Source organism: Fundulus heteroclitus, unplaced genomic scaffold (genome assembly GCF_011125445.2).
Source record: "Fundulus heteroclitus isolate FHET01 unplaced genomic scaffold, MU-UCD_Fhet_4.1 scaffold_70, whole genome shotgun sequence".
Taxonomy (NCBI): Eukaryota; Metazoa; Chordata; class Actinopteri; order Cyprinodontiformes; family Fundulidae; genus Fundulus; species Fundulus heteroclitus.
In genome coordinates, this window is record NW_023397143.1 from 849,676 (window position 1) to 868,470 (window position 18,795).

General features: G+C 38.3%; 1 protein-coding gene across 1 annotated transcript; it reads left to right on the plus strand.

Moving 5' to 3' along the window:
- The first annotated feature begins 8,106 nt into the window (after positions 1–8,106).
- On the plus strand, positions 8,107–18,579 carry LOC105935807 (sodium/glucose cotransporter 1). The gene is made up of 15 exons (XM_012876376.3): positions 8,107–8,323; positions 8,765–8,836; positions 9,507–9,611; positions 10,060–10,119; positions 11,314–11,418; positions 11,506–11,611; positions 11,954–12,034; positions 12,149–12,357; positions 14,267–14,402; positions 14,527–14,634; positions 14,717–14,867; positions 14,952–15,120; positions 16,163–16,378; positions 17,428–17,530; positions 17,727–18,579. Exons 1-15 carry the CDS (start codon positions 8,186–8,188, stop codon positions 17,939–17,941), a joined length of 1,974 nt encoding a protein of 657 aa, XP_012731830.2. The 5' UTR covers positions 8,107–8,185; the 3' UTR covers positions 17,942–18,579.
- The last annotated feature ends 216 nt before the right edge of the window (positions 18,580–18,795 follow it).

Here is an 18,795-nt window from a genome sequence, read left to right on the forward strand (position 1 = left end):
AAGAAAAAGGCTATGGGTGTTTTCTGTAATGGTGTTACTTACAAATTATAACATATGCGAAGATAAACATGTTTTGATTTCAGTATCTCTGTGCTTGTATGCATTTTAACACAGATTTGTGCTGTCTGGCAACTCTTAATAAAAGCAAGGCAAAGCAGGTTTATCTGTAAAGCACATTTTAGTAACATTGCAGTGGACTAATATAGTGGAATAATATCAGCAGGTTAGGATAAATTTGATTACAAACTTAATCTAATGAAGTTTCAGTTAGCTACAACACTTTAAATTCAACTTTGTCATTCAAAAGCAACTCTAAACAAATGGGTTTTTAACCTATATTTACAGCTAGGCATTTTTTCCAGAACTTTCCCCAAGTCCTTTTTTAAATAACTGCACATGCGATAGACCATCTTACCTGCTCTCCTGCTCTCAGGGGGAATTACATGGGAAAAAATCTCCCAAATCCACTCTGGTCTTATTTCTTTCTACTTAGGCCTTTGCATAAAGTTGTATGCAGTTGGCTTCTTGCGACTCTCAGCTATGTTGAAAGTATACGGTGAGAGCAGTGGCGCTACAATGAACGGCTAACACCGAAGCTAACCACTAAGCTAACTGCTAAGCTAACCGAATACATAAACACTGGAAGTGCACACACCGGCTTTATGTAAGGGTGTCAGAATGATTGGCATGTGGAACAACCAGTAGATTAGGCGATAAACTTGAGGTTAAGAGGGGGGTGAGGGCAGAACTAAAACTCGGACCAATGCCTGCCTTTGGTGCGAACGGCAGAGTTTTTACAGGCCTGAAGCTCCCACAGAGTTCAATTTTTGTAACCTCCTTTTTCTAAATGCATAATGTATTAAATACTATCAGCACGGAAGGACCATTACACCTAGTATAACAAAAAAGTGTTTCTTAACAGGATTACCAACTACAGCTTTAAAGGAACTCAGAGTTTCAGTACTTTTACAGTCTCCCAGGAGTTTGTTCCAGATAAGTGGAGCATAAGAACTGAAAGCTGATTCTCCGTGTTAGATCCTAGGTTTGCAGAGTTGACCCAGAGTGATGTGGAGGGTTGATACACAGCCATTCAGTGATTTATAAACTAACAGAAGGAAGAAAATGGACAGCAGCATCTGGATCAACTGCAGCTATTTGATCAACATCTTGTGAAGACACCACTGCAGTAATTAATTTGACCAAACGCATAGATCGTTTTTTTGATATCCTGGTGAGACGGTTTTCCTTTAGTCATGGAAATGTTCTTCAGGTGATACAAGGCCGGCTTTGTAATTGTCTTCCAGATCCCTTTGCTAGTTTAGGTCCGACTATATCTCTACATCCAGATTTTGGGTCTGATCGGTGGTTAAAAACCCCCCAAAAAAAGAAAAAAGAAAACATAAAACTAAGAAATCTCCGCAAATGCTAAGAAGCAACAATCCAAAACGCAGCCTATTGAAACGACACGTAGAAAATCAGCAAAAAGCAAAAACCACCACATGTTTCCACCCCAACTAAACATAATGCAAAACCAAAGCAATTTTATGGGTGTGTAATAAAAGATTTTAAACAGCACTTTCAGCCTTCTGCTAACGTGACCACTCTGAACAAATACCAGAGGCAAGATATCATGTAAAAGCAGAGATTGTGTTCTTTACAGAGATGTTCCCAGCAGTGTCAATGAGAAAAGGTTTGTAGGTCTTGGTGAATTACCAAAATGAGCCGTAATTCTCTTGCCCTAATGATGCCACTCTGATATTGAAATATACATCTGGATAGCAAACAACGATCTAGATGTTAATGGCAAATAAAATGAAAAAAAATTGGACAAAGGTTAAATATTTCCAATTACTTTTGTTTTCTTCAAATCAAATGTAAAGATAAGGCTCAACATAGGTCCATAGTATTGATGATGCAGTCACAGAATGGCTCCCTGCTGTGAGTCTTTCTTACGAAAAAAGGAATGCACCCTGGTTTCCCTTCAGTGTACAGGGTCCTCTGCAGAATTTATTTTATCTTACACAAGACACAGAAATATGTTTACAAAATGCATAAGTTTATGGTAACTCCAAACCACTACACACAAAAAAACATATATTTTCAATACTGGACAATCTGAACATTTGGTCTACCCAGTATTGAAAATATATTTTTTTCCCTATCTGTTCTGGTCAGCTCTGCGGATGTGTGTTTTTTCATGCCTCCTTTTCTCGGAGTAGTAAATTGGAATAAAACTAAACCATTGGCAACATATTTTCCCATTAGCGCTCACTGGAACACTTTTTTGGTTAGAACTCGTGGTTAAATCCAACAAATTCATCCAAGCACTAATCCTCAAAGAGTATGGCCTCATTCCAGAGATTGATTCTCATTCAGCTGCATATTGATTGTCCCCATTTAGAGATTTTAAGCGGCCATTTGTAACAAGAACAGTCAGATAGCACTCCAGTCTGAGTTTTCCTGTCCACATAGCACTGGCTGATGTATTTATGTGAAAGTAGCCTGGATAATTGTGATATTTTGAGCAAATAAACTAAGCTGAAACATCCTGCCTGATGAACACTGAAAAGCAGCACCTGTACGACTGATTAAATGTTACATAAATAAAAGAGAGCTGCTACAAATGTTGTAGCAGCAAGCTGCTATGTTGCCGTGAGTAGCAGCCATCATAAATGCCAAAGTCGGGTGCCATCCTGTCCCACTGATTTTCCAACTCATAAAACCAACTTTAGGGGCCGTTCCAGTTAAGTATTCCGACCCGGAAGGCAAATTGAACTCACTAACACTGTTGCAAAATTAAAATCTATGCTTTGGAATCTGATAGCAGACCGCTTTGGCACAGTAGACCGAGAAGTCATGGAGTTACTTGTAAAGACAAGGCCACATTCACCCCTCTGGGTTAAATCCTACATCAGAGAAACCAAAAATATGTCTGATGAGGTGTCATGTGTTTTTGTTGTTAGACTGACATCACCTAGATTAAATTAAATTCCTTCATCTATGAAATTTACTTGCAGCTCCTATTGTGATGAAAATTACAATGAGATGAAAAACAATTCCAAGTCTTTATAGTCATTGTGATACAATGAGTCAACATGTAGTTTACATGTCTTTCTGGTTAATGTTCATAAGACATCTTCTGTAGATCTCATCCACAAATCCAGGTAATTTCATAACTTTTCAGCTTCCGACCCACATAAAATAAACAGTGACCACGACTATTAGTTGATTATACAAACATCTTGGTACAAGTTAACTTAGTTGTTATGTTGACTGAATATTTAGAATTTATGCATTTAAATACAGTTCTTCTTACTTTTATTGTACAAATATGCTTTATGGTTCTGTTATTTGTTCTAATGCCCAAAGACAATCTCACGTCTCCGGAACTGATAATTCAGGACTCCAAGTGGGGTCCAGAAACCCAATTAAAGGAAATGCTGGCTGGGTTAGACAACCAGGAAATGGTAAACGGCCTGTACTTGTATACCGCTTCATCAAGTCCAGAGCTGTAGCCACAGCTGCCGGGGCAGACTGACAGAAGAAGGACGAACTATCTAGCTAACTGCACCACTGTCGCCCTAAGGACTGATGCAAAGAAAAGAAAAACAGATAATGATGCATTCACTTTACCTTGTAAAAACCAAATTGTATCTGAAGATTAAATTATTTTCAACACAAACAGGTAAGATATTGTAATTGTAACTTGAAGCATTATTATATAAAGAAAAATAGATGATGGGAGTTCAAAACATCTCACGTTTTTTTTACAAAAGTGAGCTTTTGTCATGCTAAATATTGTTTTGTTTAAAATTTTAACATGAAACTTTACCTGAAATTCTCAACTTTTTGTAAGTTTAGAGCAGGATTGCCCAAATTCAGTAATTGAGAGCTTTTGTCCTGTGAGTTTTAGATGTATTCCTATTCCAACTATTCCATTCCTCCATCAGTATGTCGTTCGGCTCTGGAGAGGCCTGGTAAAGAGCTACTAGTTTTATTCAGGTGTGTTGCAAAAAGAACGTATTTAAAAGTTACAGGACAGTACTTCTGAAGGACTGGATTTTGGAGGCAAGGGTTTTATTTAGTGGGTTTGTTTGTACTACAGAGACACCTACTGGCTATTTATTGCCAAATCAACAGAAAAATTCAGATGATAAAAAGATGACTTTTATAAGAAAGTTCTAAAAACTGCTACAAGCATGGACAGAATACAATGTATTTTGCTGCTTTTCTTGCTCTTCTTTTTCTATTATTAAAGACATTTTAATTCATGTTTATATTTTACGAAGTGCTTTGAAATATCTCGGTGTCTCCTGATTAAAGCACTGATTAAAGATTGTCATTTTTGTTTTGGGCTCTTCCCTATTCTTTGTAAGGCTAATTATTAACATGCTGATAAAAACAAGATTAATAAGTAGGTTAATGGTTTGTGTAATGGTGTGAATATTAATTTAAGTGTATTTTGTTTATCTTACGGTTCAAGATAAAGTATTTTTTGGCAAACATCGTATACATAAAAAACTGGGGCCTCATTTAGATACAAATGTTGTTCTGTTATGTTTTAAAATTCATCAATACGCCCAATTTCACAAATAGGATGTCAAAAGGGAGAGCAAATAAGGACAACATTTTGAACAGCTAAAGGATGACAACATGGACATTATTATTAGACTGTTGCTCATTTGAATGACCTCAGTTGTGCAGTTCAAGTCCTGAGAACCAATTTTCTGTTTTGTTGTTGAAAGACAATTTGTGAAAACTCCACAACAAACAAAATATACTCACGGGAAAAGTAAATTAACAATAAAATATGAATATGTGAAATCATGTGTGTTTATTAAAAAACGAAGCCTATGTGGATAAACTGCAAAAATTTACATCCATCAAGGTTTGTTGAGATGAAAGCAATACTTTACCTTGTCTCCTTACAATTTAATTTGATATTAACACATTACCTTTAATCAAGAATAAGAGATGCAACTGTTCTTAGCTGCCTCCAAGCTCATTTCAAATATAAAATTAAAACCTGTTATTAAACAACGGATTAATGTTATTCATTGATCACATTTCATGTAATCCAATAAAGCACAAAGTGCTTTACAGGTGAAACACACACGCAAACGATAATCAACAACAAACCCAAAGTTGCAAAAATAAAATAATAATACTAGGCAAATGCAGCCTTAATTGTAAATAGCAAAATACCAGAGTTGGCTATGAACTGTAATCTAAAATTACATCCAACAGTAGAAGTGTCATATCCACAGGGCTGTGTGCAGGTTGGGGCGTGTCTCTACCTCCTCTGCTTGCAGGGTGTCACCACCAGGTGGATTCTCACAGCTGGAGTTCGTCAAGCTCAAGCAGGAGGAGCTTAAAGTATCAATACATTAAATTACCATACAAATATTCTAACTTGAAACTTATACAAACTCTGCTGTGAATTAATTAAATAAAAACAAAGCTTCCAAAATTATCTATAAACTACAGCCATTTAGAATAGAGGTGAGGCTCTCTGTGGGGGTGAAGGGAACAGGATTAAGTATTTACTTCACAGGACCAACCTCTACGACGATATGCGCCAAACTTCAGTAAATAGCAGGACAATGCTTTGAAATCAAAGACTTCCAGAGTATAAAAAAATGTAGGCTATGTGTAATGCCCAAATGCTCTTTGTATGAAAAAGCAACTATTTTCTGCCTTTTGTACCACTGTTTTTTAAATTTTTAGGATACGTCGGGCCGGACGTCACATAAAGTTTTCCGCAGTGCTATATTGTTAGGTATTGGGGTTAATTTTTCACTAAACGTTAAAGAAGCTACGGGTCAGAGGAGTGTGATGGCTGCAGTGGAATGGCCTGGCATTCAGCACTGCATAAGGGCACGGCGGGGGCTTGTGCACGCAGTGGATCAGGCCAGTGCAGAATCTTACAAGAACTTAAATAAATGTTGGTCAAATATCAAAACACTATTGAGGGGAAATAATGCCAGAGAAGGTAATTTTTCAATTGGGCTCCAGCAGAAAGGGCACTTTTCACATCCTGGACAAAAGGGCAAGTACTTGAGCACCCCTAAGGGTCTATCTGTGTCTGTGTCTGCCTCATACATGTGTAAACATCCTCGGTGCAGCCATTCTGGGTTTGATTCCTGACGTGAGCCAATTACTGTGTATCGTACCCTCGCTTTGCCCTACTTCCTGTCAAGCTACTGGTAAATAAATGAAACTAATACCACAATCTCTTCAAAAGAGACATTCAAGACATGAGGATTAATTATGAAAAGCAATGATCTAAACAAAAACAAATTAAAATAAGTTATCATTTGCTAAACAGTAAAATAAAAATAAAAAAACATAGACAGAATTACTGATGTGCAACTAAAAAAAAACAAGCTACAAAGATGGGGCTTCATAAACGCTGACACTCTCCGCTGCCCTCAGGTCTTCAGACAGGCTGCTGCAAAGGAAAGGATTGTAATAAATAAACGACGCCTCACCATCAGTTTTAGTTTTAATTACAAGAACAGATGACCTTTCTCTGAAGGCCTGGGGGGTCTAGACTGCTTGTAAGGCAATCAAATGCATAGTTTGTATTACAACCCTTAACACTTTTAAAACCAATGAAAGCACATCAAAATCAATTTAAAACACACAAGTAAGTCCACCAGTGTGTAACCTAATCTCAGTACAAATATAGCTGAACTGTGACGACCTCAGAGGTCGGTTAAGAGAATATTATGGAGCAAACAGCATCATGAAGACCAAGGAACACACCAGACAGGTCAATGACAAAGTTGTAGAGATGTTTACAGCAGGCTATGGCTATAAAAAGATTTATCAAGCTTTGAACATCTCACGTAGGACTGTTGTATGTGATGTATGTGATGGATGGTTGTACTGGAACTGTAATTTCGATTACAATGCAAATTGTAGTTGACAATAAAGATTGATTGATTGATTGATTGATTGATTGATTGATTGATTGATTGATTGATTGATTGATTGATTGATTCAAGCCATCACCCATAAATGAAAAGAGTATGGCACAACTGTAAACCTACCAAGACAAGGCCGCCCACCCAAACCTACAGGCCGAACAAGGAGAGCACTGATCAGAGATGCAGCCAGGAGGCCTATGGTGACTCTGGATGAGCTGCAGAGATCCACAGCTCAGGTGGGGGAATCAGTATACAGGACAACCATTAGTTGTGCACTGTGAGTGTGGTCTATGCAAACACTGCACATCACACAATTCCCACTGTCAAATATGTTGGTGGCAGCATCATGCTCTGGGGGTGCGGAGGTTCACCTTTAAGCAGGACAACAACCCTAAACTTAAAGCCGGAGCCACAACGGAAAGGTTTAAAACAAAAAATGTTCATGTATTAGAATGGCCCAGTCAAAGTCCATACCTAAACCCAATCTGTGGCAAGATCTGAAAACTGCTGTTCACAAACGCTCTCTATCAAATCTGACTGAGCTTGAGTTGTTTGCAAAGAAGAATGGGCAAACATTTCAGTCATTGGATGTGCCAAGCTGGTAGAGACATACCCTAAAATACTTGCAGCTCTAATTGCAGCAAAGGGTGGTTCTACAAAGTAGCTGAATAATTTTGCACAATGCCCTGTTCAGTTTTTTAGTTGTAGAAAAACAAAGAGAAAAAAAATAAATCAAGTGAAACACTGACTTTGTGTTGGTATTTCACATAAAATTTGAATAAAATACGTATGTTTGTGGTTTTAATGTGACAATATGTGGAAAGGTTCAAGGCATATGAATACTTCTGCAAGTCACTGTAAATAACACTTGCTAAAATGGATAACAACCAAATTTAGAATAAAAAATACATATTTCCCCATAATTATGAAACTGCTTTATATTGAAACTCTATGAGCTAAATCTGTGAAAGACTAAGCAGCAAAAAGATAATTAAAAAAAGACTAAATGGAACTTCACTTTTGGATGATCCTTGTTGAATAACGCTGTTGCTGAAGGTTTACAAGTTCCCCCCAAACTCATATCCATAAAGAAACGATCTAGAAGCAAAGTTCCTTGAACATGCATTATCAATCATCCCTCCCTCTTTCTGTCACAAACACAAAAGGTATAAAGGTGAGTGCTGTGCACGTGCCGCAGTCACTGAGGACGGGCCATAACAGCACTCCCTTACTGCACAGCCGCTCTGAGCAAAATGTCTCGGGATTATTTTGGTTTTTCCAGCATCACTAGAAGCACCGGAACAGAGTCTCCCACAGTGGCTCTCAACAATGCAGCAGATATCTCAGTTATTGTCGTTTATTTTGTGGTTGTCTTGGCTGTGGGAGTATGGGTGAGTATTTCAGGATGTTTCTTTAAATACCTTTATTGTGGAATTTTCTGCAGTTTTAGTTCAGTTCAAGGAAACATATGGAGTTCGTATTGCATCCAAATAAGCTTTAACTATATTATTGAATTTTATATATTAAACTTACTTTACGAGAAGAGTTTTAACCACTTTATGGAGAGGCGCTATACAAATTAGATGTAAAAGGAGTGTTTAGTAAATCCAGTCTCTAACATAGCATTCTGGTGAACCAAAAACTCCTGTTTGAGGAAATTTTTCTTGCATGTATTCATTTATAAATGTTTCATTAATGAGAGACAAATAACGTGTGATATCTTGAGGTTGTTTTTTTTTATTATTTTTGCATTGATTTGATTTAATATAGACCCAAGTTATGTTTTGCACAGATTTCTAAATTTCCTAAGATCTTCTGCTGTCTTGCTTCAGGCTATGGTCCGCACCAATCGATCCACTGTGGGTGGCTTCTTCCTTGCTGGGAGGAGTATGGTGTGGTGGCCGGTGGGTATCTAACCTCGTGATAGGAATAAAATTAGCCCTGCACAGATTTGGTTCTTTTTTATTATGCCTTCATAGAATATAATAGGTAGACCAAGCCAGTAGGCAATATTTAGGCCATTTATTTTTTTCTGAACCCCAAATGTGGAAATTTAAAAGAACAAACCTGTATCATTACCCGTTCAGGAGGTTTCATTGCTGAAGCCCAATATTCACAAGGAAAAATATACTGCAGAGGAGAGGCGCAGGGTTACAGGGGTACTGTTCAGAGACTCACCCGGTCCAAGTGCTTCAATCCCTCCTGGCACAGATAGGGAGTCTATGGAGCGAGGAGACATCTGTGTAGGTCTTGGATCATTCAAGGGCCAGAAGAGCCTTCTGCAAGCTGTACCCAAGAAGGCGATGGACGGGAGATATGGCTGAGAAGAGCGAAAAGGAAGTCCACTGATGGCTTGTAGCATGAAAGGACACCAACAACTCTCTTCTTGTCTTAGAGACTCTGCTCCCTTTTGCCATTTTATTCCCCCCTGTATGTTAATTATGCTCATCTGTATGAAGCACTGCTGTAAATAGTTGTAGGGTTTTCGGGGGAAATTCAGAGATGGGAGAGTTTTCTCCTTATATTGTTTTTATTTTTTTTTAATTGTTACTCATTATTGTATGTTCTCCACAGATCGGAGCATCGCTCTTTGCCAGCAACATTGGTAGCGTCCACTTTGTAGGGATTGCTGGTACCGCTGCGGCTGCTGGAATAGCCATCTGTGGATTTGAATGGAACGTGAGCAATACAATGTCAATGGCACAAACAAAGTTAGCCCTGTAGGGCTGGACGATAATTCAATAACAGTATATATCAATCGTAGACGTATATCGATGGTTTTTAAAAACTTGCAGTTTTGGTAAAAAGTTGGTTGAATAAAGGGTTGAGTTTGAATTCAGTGTTTGTGTGTTCTGTCTAAAAAATAGGTCACTAAGCAACAGCATAAAAGGGCCAGGGCTGCACTTAAAATATATGTTTTGAATTTGTTGATGATTATCGATATCGATCAATACGATTTCTATTTTATCAATACGCTTTTTTTCCTATATCGTCCAGCCTTAGCCTAAAGCATACAGGTCAACATAAATGTGGCTTTGTAAAAGTATAGAGAGCTAGTTACCTACTAAATAATCCTGTTCTAATTTATTCAAAGTTTCTTTTGTGTGTTTGTGTGTATATCTTGCAGGCTCTTGTTCTTATGGTCATTCTGGGATGGCTCTTTGTACCAATCTACATCAAAGCCGGGGTAAACGGGTCATATAAGACACATGCACTCAACAATTACTTCATATGATACACCTTGATAATTTGGAGCCGAATTTGCTCAGAAAATTATTTCTTCATGTCGTAGACTTAAAAGTTTATGTCCTAGACTTTGGTCCATACTCACATGCTTGTAAGTTGATTTGAGCTTATTGAGATTTTGCATCAACCTGCTGGTAGTACCCTACAGAAAACAGGTGCAATGTGGTCAAACTGATAGACATGGCAACGTTGCTCAGTTCAGCTGAGACATTTAAACAATGCTTAAATGGTAGAGGGGGACCAATGTTTGCCAAGAACATTTCCTCTACCCCTTTATACCTCCAACACCAGTCTGACACCGATACAAGGCATGATGGATCTATACTCACCAAATTCTGACCCTACCATTTGAATATTGCTTATGAAATCAAGACACATCAGACCAGGCAGCATTTTTTAATGTCTGATTTTCATATTTCGGTGACCGTGTGCAAACTGAAGCCTCGATTTCCTGTTTTTAGGAGACAGGAGTGACACTTATTCTGGTCCTCTGTTGTAGCCCATTTGTTTTAAGGTCTGACGAGGTTTTTAAAGTAATTTACAGGTGGCATGGCTGTTGGTACGAGACGGGCTGGTTTGAGAATCTCAGAAACTCCGGATCTGTGTGTTTAGAGCTCATATTCTTGCCTTGCTGTATCTAGAATATATATATATATATATATATATATATATATATATATATATATATATATATATATATATATATATATGTATTTGTGTGTTTTATGTCTATGTAAAACCAATCAATTCAATTATTACTGACCTCTGATGTGGACAAAACATTATTGTTTACAGAACTAACGATTGCCCTCTTTTTTGGACCATCCTCTGGTAAACATGAGATGAAAATCCCAAAAGAGAGGACTTTCAGGAATTTCTGAGATTCTCAGACCAGCCCATCTGGTACCAACATACATACCACCTTTAAATTGATTTCAAACCCTCTTTCTTTCCAAACAATGCATTGGGTTGTTGAAAAGTGATTTTGTTGTTCTGTTAATTGAGTTAACAATTATTCAAACAGGTGCACCTAACAAAGTGCTCAGGGACTGCATTTTCTGTTTATTGCAAAAGTGCTACCGTCACAAAACTTTGAGCCTTTAAAAAGCAAAGTATCCTCACTGTCTATATCCAGGTGGTCACCATGCCCGAGTATCTAAAGAAGAGGTTCGGAGGACAGCGCATTCGTATTTATCTCTCTGTGCTCTCCCTCTTCCTGTATGCGTTCACTAAGATCTCTGTAAGTTTACGCAACTGTTGCCTAAAACCTTTATGTTTTCAACAAAAGCTGTAGTCAAAGTCAAGCGCTATATCTGTCTCTCCCCAGGCCGACATTTTCTCTGGTGCCATTTTCATCCAGCAGGCTCTTGGGCTGAACATTTACGTCGCTGTTATCGCACTACTGGCAATTACCGCGCTGTACACTGTCACAGGTCTGTCCTCGGGAGGAAATTCACTTTCTTTTTATGGATCATCATTTTCCTCATAAACCTAGCCTACAAAGAAGTCTTATCTATGCAAACGGCACGTGAGCGAGGGGAAAGTCTTCTCAAGGCAGCGTGTGCTGCAGAGATCTAGAAACACATGTTAACATAACTCCCCTGCCTTACCCGTATAGTTTATCACTCTGCTATTGTAGACTAAGTTAAGCCCTCAGTTGCTGCTCCAGCATCTACTGAACAAGATAACCGTATTCTCTGTAGTAGATATATAACAGTCTATGATATTGAAGAGAAAATAACTTTACAGATTGCTAACGTCGTGTCTTATCTCAGGTGGACTGGCTGCAGTGATCTACACAGACACCTTACAGACCGTCATCATGATTATTGGATCCTTCATTCTCATGGGTTTTGGTAATATTCAATGGTCCCAGACTATTATCTCACATTACCTCCACATTTGATTTTATTGCCAGATTATTGAGAAATTGAAGTGTACCCATCAGTTTAACATTCTTTTATCCTCAGCTTTCAATGAAGTCGGGGGCTACGAAAATATGAAGGAACGGTACATGACTGCAGTTCCCTCGGTCACCGGCAACATCAGCACCGAGTGCTTCCAGCCTCGGCCGGACGCCTTCAACCTTTTCAGGGATCCTATAAGTGGAGACTTGCCCTGGCCTGGCCTGGTGTTTGGACTCACCGTTCAGACAATTTGGTACTGGTGCACAGATCAGGTTGGGAACAATTTTCACCTCCGACTCTATGAATATTTTACTTCCACTGATTCAGTAAAAGGTTTTACTACATACCAGAAACAATCTCAAGCTATAAACACATCCACATGATTTATCCATGACAGTGCACACTCTTTTTTTATCTTGCCCATATTTGACAGTAGAGCTTGTCAGAGGTTGCCAACTGATAGTGAAGAGGAAACAGCCTAAAAAAAATAAAATAATTTCCACATATTTTTCTTACTTTATGCAACTTCAAGAATGTAGAGCTGGCTGGTCACAGATGCTTAAATTTGCATCTTGGTTTTAATTTGATCAAATTACAAATGTTATAGTAAGGGATTGTGATTTGAAGCCACTGACAAGTTGGTCCATCCCCTCATCCAAATGGAAAATAAATCATGACGGTCACAATATTTATTACAAAAAAAATCTGCATGGTAACAGGGTTTGTCAAGGGTGAGCATAATGGCAGGTGATCGGTTGCAGCAGGTTGGGGGGGGGGGGGGCACAAAGTAACGTGGAAAGAAAGGAATATGTGGTTTCAAAAAGATCTTTTAAAAGGATTTTTGTCCTGCTGGACAGTAAACATTTGCCTCTATCTCAAGTGTTTTCTGCCATGTTGATTGCCCTCTGTTTAGCTCCATCAAGCTTCAAGTCAAGACTGACCAGCTGCCTTGCAGATGTTGAATAAAATCATCCCTGAAAGCTTGTCCCTGGCACAATCATGATGTTTTACTGTCAAGATGGTGTGTTTGGGGTGATGTGCAGTGTTAGTTTTCCTCCATACGCAACATTTTGCATGTAGGCCAAAAGGTCTAATGGTGGTCTGACCAGAGCATCTACTTCCACCTGTCTGCTCTTTGTGCCTTTATAGCCTGAGGTAACCTGCACAATTTTAATGCTTTCTGTCATTTATGGCTTTCTTCTTACCATTGTTCCATAATGGACAAACTTGTAGGCTGGACTACTAATTGTTGTCCGGTAGGGCTGGGCGATATATCGATATAAATGATATATCGATATATTTTAAAATGCAATATGGGATTAGACCATATCGCATATATCGATATAGTTCAAATTTGCGCCGTGATCCTTGCTCCACGCAAGCCGCTGACCGGAGCGCTTTGCACTGCTCCCCTCTCTGCACTGCTGTGGAACTGCACACTACTTTTCTTATAGAAATATATTTATATCAGAAAAAGATTGACCTATTTTATTTTATAGCCTATTTTTATTTAAGATATCTTTTTATTTAAATGTGCACCTTACGGAGCTTTGATTTCAAAAAAGGCACTCCAGTTTTATGTTTACATTTTATTGATATTTGAGTAGTGAGTTTTCAATAACATATTTGACTGAACATTTCATTTTACAGCTCTAACTTTGTGGAAAAAATATCGGGATATATATTGTATATCGATATTCAACCTAAATATATCGGGATATGACTTTTGGTCCATATCGCCCAGCCGTATAGTCCGGTCAACTAATCTTCCTACTTGAGCTATGGATCTCTGCTGCTCCTCCGTGGGTACCTTTTTAGGAGCTGCTGACATTTTCCCATACTCTTTCGATTGACAGATTATGAAATAAAAGTGCTCTGGGGTAGGCTTGGAATATTGTTTTATAACCTCACCCTGCTATAAACTTCTCAATAAATGTATCCCTAACCAGTCAGCCGTGTTCCTTTTATCTTCATAAGGATTCCTTGATTCTCCCTGACAAGCCTCTAAAGGCTTTCCCGAACATCTGTATCCATACTGAGATAATTTCACATAGATGGACTGTGTTTACTGATGATGTAGCTTTTGTTGGCTGCATTGGATTCTAGTTAAGGGTATCAGATTAAATTAATGAAAATATACATACAGGTAGTTTTTACCATCAGCTGGATATCTTTCCGCAGGTAATTGTCCAGCGCTGCCTCTCAGCCAAGAATCTCTCTCATGTTAAAGGAGGTTGCATCTTGTGTGCCTACCTGAAGCTGTTGCCCATGTTTCTCATGGTCTTTCCTGGGATGATAAGCAGGATCCTTTATCCAGGTTTGTGAGTTGATTTTGAATACTGTTTCTTTTGACCTGTTTGGAATAAAACAAACTTCCTGTCATAAATTTCCTCTATACACACCTCACTAACATTTCTCCAAATATTATGAACTTAATCCAGATGTGGTGGCATGTGTGGACCCGGCTGAATGTGAGAAATACTGTGGATCTAGTGTGGCGTGCACCAACATCGCTTATCCCAAACTGGTGGTGGATCTTATGCCCAACGGTGGGGGGGATTTAAAACTTGGTTTACATTTTTCCTTTTTCTTTCACTTTTATTATTGTATAACTTAATCCCTTTGTTATAGGTCTGAGGGGTTTGATGCTGTCTGTGATGCTGGCCTCTCTAATGAGCTCGCTTACCTCAATATTTAACAGTGCCAGTACTCTCTTCACCATGGACATCTATACTAAGATCCGTCCCTATGCCAAAGAGAGGGAACTGATGATTGCTGGAAGGTGAAAAGACATTCCTGGCTTGTGTTTAATATGACTTTTGTGATATATAGCGTAGCTGTATGTTGTTGCTTTTTTACTACACAGAGTTTTTATTGTGTTCCTGATTGGTGTGAGCATAGCCTGGATCCCTGTGGTGCAGTCGGCCCAGAGTGGTCAGCTCTTTGACTACATCCAGTCAATCATCAGCTATCTGGCTCCACCTATTTCTGCTGTCTTCCTTCTCGCCATCTTTTGCAAGCGTGTCAATGAGCAAGTGAGTTTCCTTTTGACATAGAGATATTATTGTTTGATCTCACTTTGGAAATTGTGTGGCTTTTTTTTTTTTTTACAATCAGAGGACATACCCGTATTTGCAATCCTGGTAAAAAAGAAAATTTGCAGAAAGACTCAAAATAAATTAATAATTTGTTGTGGTAGCATAATTTCAGTTTTTTAGTAAATATCATTAGGGAAATTTACCCATTTGGGAAAAAAATGCCCATATTGAAACTGACATCTTATTTTTTTACAACCACACAGGTGTCACAATTATTGGCACCCCAACATTCATTATATACATAATTATAACTGAAGCATTTTTGTAATTCACACTTTACTTATTCAAAATGATCAGGGTGACTTGTAACCTTTGAATTAGTGCTACTAATCGTGACATGGAGGTTAATATATCTTACCCTCTGGCCAGTACATTACACAAGGAACCAGGTACATAACAATGAGAGCATTAGTTAACTTATTTGGGTAAAAAAAAAAAAAAAAAACAATCTCCAAAGTTCACTGCTAAAGAATTGCTCCAAGAAGGGATGTCTTCAAATCACCAAGTCTTTGAAATCATAAATGATGATCTCAAAGATCCGGCAGACACAGATTTCTTTTTTTTTTTGCTTGCTACAGACACTCCAGATAGGTTTGGTGTAAATGAAAATATGAATATATTGAACAACTCCTTATGCCACCCGATGAGTTCAGTCAAGGTTCCGAGATGCTATTGGTCTGATTCTCTTGCAAAGGCCCTGGGAGCCTTACTAAAGTACATGACATCATGAACCCTGGAAAACCGGGAGATTTTCAATAAAAATCTGATGGCCTCAGTCAGAAAACTACTAATGGCTTATCAGTAGACCTTTCAGCAAGATATTGATCCTGACAGTGTTTGATTAAAAACTAAATCAACCTAATTTAATGGCCACCTCCTCAACAAGTACAACTTATCATTCCCAAATAACCGATTTTAATGTTAAACCTCAAAAAGTCTACCTTCCTAACGTTCCTTCTTTCTTTGTTTGTCTTGTAAGGGTGCCTTTTATGGACTCATCATCGGTCTGGTTGTTGGCCTGTCCAGGATGATCACAGAGTTTGCCTACGGGACAGGAAACTGCGTTAGCCCGAGTAACTGTCCTGCTATCATATGTGGAGTACACTACCTGTACTTTGGGCTGATCCTCTTCACCATCTCCTGCATCGTCATAGTTGGAGTCTCTCTTGTAACGAAACCTATCGACGACAAGCACGTGAGTGACAGCTGTGAGATAAAGCAGGTTTTGCTCTATCGGTGACCATTGTCTTGAACAAGTAACTTGCATAGTAGTATTATTTAATGTAAAATAAATATTTGATCCTTTATGCTCATTGCAGGATAATTATATCCAGAATCATTTGTTATGGTAATTCACCCCACCTTTGACCCCCACCTGTTATTTCTTGATAATTATTTAGGCATTTATCCCATTAACACCTTTTTACAAATATCTGTAGCATTTAATCCATTACCTTTAAACAGTTATAGGAGAATCATTCTAATTCTTGAGCTAACCAACAGGATCTTGTTAAAGACGGTGTGTCCATCCAATTTTTAGTGTCCTAGTGTCATATTACAGTCAGAGTGTCATAGTTTCAGTTATTTCAACATTATTTAAAGCATAAAATAAGTTCAAGTTGTGAGTGGGAACAGTTATTAACTCAGGCCGGGGGCGTCGTTTTTTCCTAATGCATATCCATGAGAAAATACTCAAAATAATTTTTACCTACTAAATGTCAGAACAATATGAGACTTTTTTTCTCACCGTCTTCAAATTTAGAAGTGTCTGATTGTGTTTACAATTTGTAATCAGGCTTTTATGTTGCTCTTGGAGTAATTGGCTTTTTCCTGAGTGGCCTGTCGACTCCTGTTAGAACAGGACTCGTTTCCCTGTGAATAAAGACTAACCAGCTTCAACCAGCATCTTAACAAGGTCTTTTGCTTATTTTCGCTTGCTTATGCTGATGTCTTGGCCGATACATTTTTTCACAATGTCACAAATAACATCCATTTCAGATGCTTTGATTTAAACAATTTGAATTTAACAAAGCCATAGAATCATTTAAGTAAGCTCGAACAGTTGCATAACAATCAACTTTTGAATTAGAAGAAAGCAATGAATAAAAATCTACAAATAATTAATTTCTCTAATTATGTGACCGTTTAGCAATTAGCAAAGATAATTTTGGTTTGACCAAAAACAGGAAACGGTTAATTTTCATACAGAGGTTTAAAAACTTTCCACAATATGTGTTTTATCAGTTGCATAGATTGTGTTGGAGTCTGAGGAACAGTACTGAGGAGAGAGTGGACATTGAAAAGGACGACTGGGTTAACCACGAAGAGGATGAAATGGATACAGAAGGTAATGAGGAGTTACAGAGGTTTTTATTTAAAAATAGAGCTGGTTTTTAAAAAGCAAGTTTTTAACTGTTGAAAAAGGGGTTTTCATTCATTTTGGTTAGAAGTGTTTAAAAGATGTAGATGGTTTTGTGTATCCTTTATGTTTTTCGTTTCGAAGTTTGAAATGTTATTTTTATTTCTTTTTGCCTTTATTCTAGAATCTGAGGAGGAACCAGGACTCTGCAAGAAAGCAGTAATGTGCTTCTGTGGACTGGAGAAGACAAAAGCAGTAAAACTGACTCCAGAGGAGGAGGAAGAACTGAAGAAGAAGCTCACAGACACAACAGAAGAACCTCTCTGGAGGAACGTCGTCAACATAAACGCCATCATTCTCCTCTGTGTGGCTGTGTTCTTTCACGGATATTTCGGTTAGACAAAGCCAATATTAATTACTCCTTGGTATTGTAATTCATATTTTACCAGGCTAACCATGGATAACCATGGATATAAGTTATATCCAAAACACCCATTAGCCCTTAAAGGTATAGTGGCCGATTTTTTTTCTTCTGAGTCCTTCCTCTTCTCATAAACCTGTAGGACAGATTGCGTCTTGCAACTTGGCCACTTTCAAAGTATACGGTGAGAGCAGCGGAGCTACAACGAAGGGCTGGAACAAATCTCACTGGATACATAAACACTAGAAGTGTGCATGCACAGTCAGAGGAAACTAACAAGGAACGTGCACGCACATTGGCGTTCTGTGAGCAATGATTGCAACGACGGACAACCAATAGATAAGATAAACCCACTGGAACTCGAAGACGAAAAAGATCGTCCACTATACCTTTCAGTGATGGGTGTAACGTAAGGCACTTTCATAAATTTGTACTCTGTATGTTTCCTCCTGTATTGTAAAATGACCACTGGTGCCGCAGAGGACACAAAGTCTTTTTTCCACCAAAGATTTGCCTTCATAGTTAAATTTTCATTGCATTTGTTGCCTGGAGGAAACTGGGTTTTATCACACACATCCCACTTGTCAAACATAGATATAAAAATTTGCTCAGACCGCAATCCATAAATCCATAAATACATCCATTCATCCATCCATCGAGCTGCTTGACATCCCTCTGCTCAATATCCTCAAGCCATTTCTAACGATCCAGAGATATTCCCAGACTAGAACCGATATTGCTCTGTTTTCTCCTCTTGGGTTCTCCTTCCTGTGAAACGTGCTTAGTTGACATCCAAGGAAAAATCTTCATTAAATGGTTGAACACCTGACAA

What these genes read in the sequence shown, in the direction of transcription:
- LOC105935807 (XM_012876376.3), top strand. Translation starts at nt 8,186, where the DNA reads ATGTCTCGGGATTATTTTGGTTTTTCCAGCATCACTAGAAGCACCGGA. An exon ending in GGAGTATGGTGTGGTGGCCG is followed by an intron (nt 8,837 to 9,506) that starts GTGGGTATCTAA and finishes TGTTCTCCACAG; the next exon opens with ATCGGAGCATCGCTCTTTGC. An exon ending in CAATCTACATCAAAGCCGGG is followed by an intron (nt 10,120 to 11,313) that starts GTAAACGGGTCA and finishes GTCTATATCCAG; the next exon opens with GTGGTCACCATGCCCGAGTA.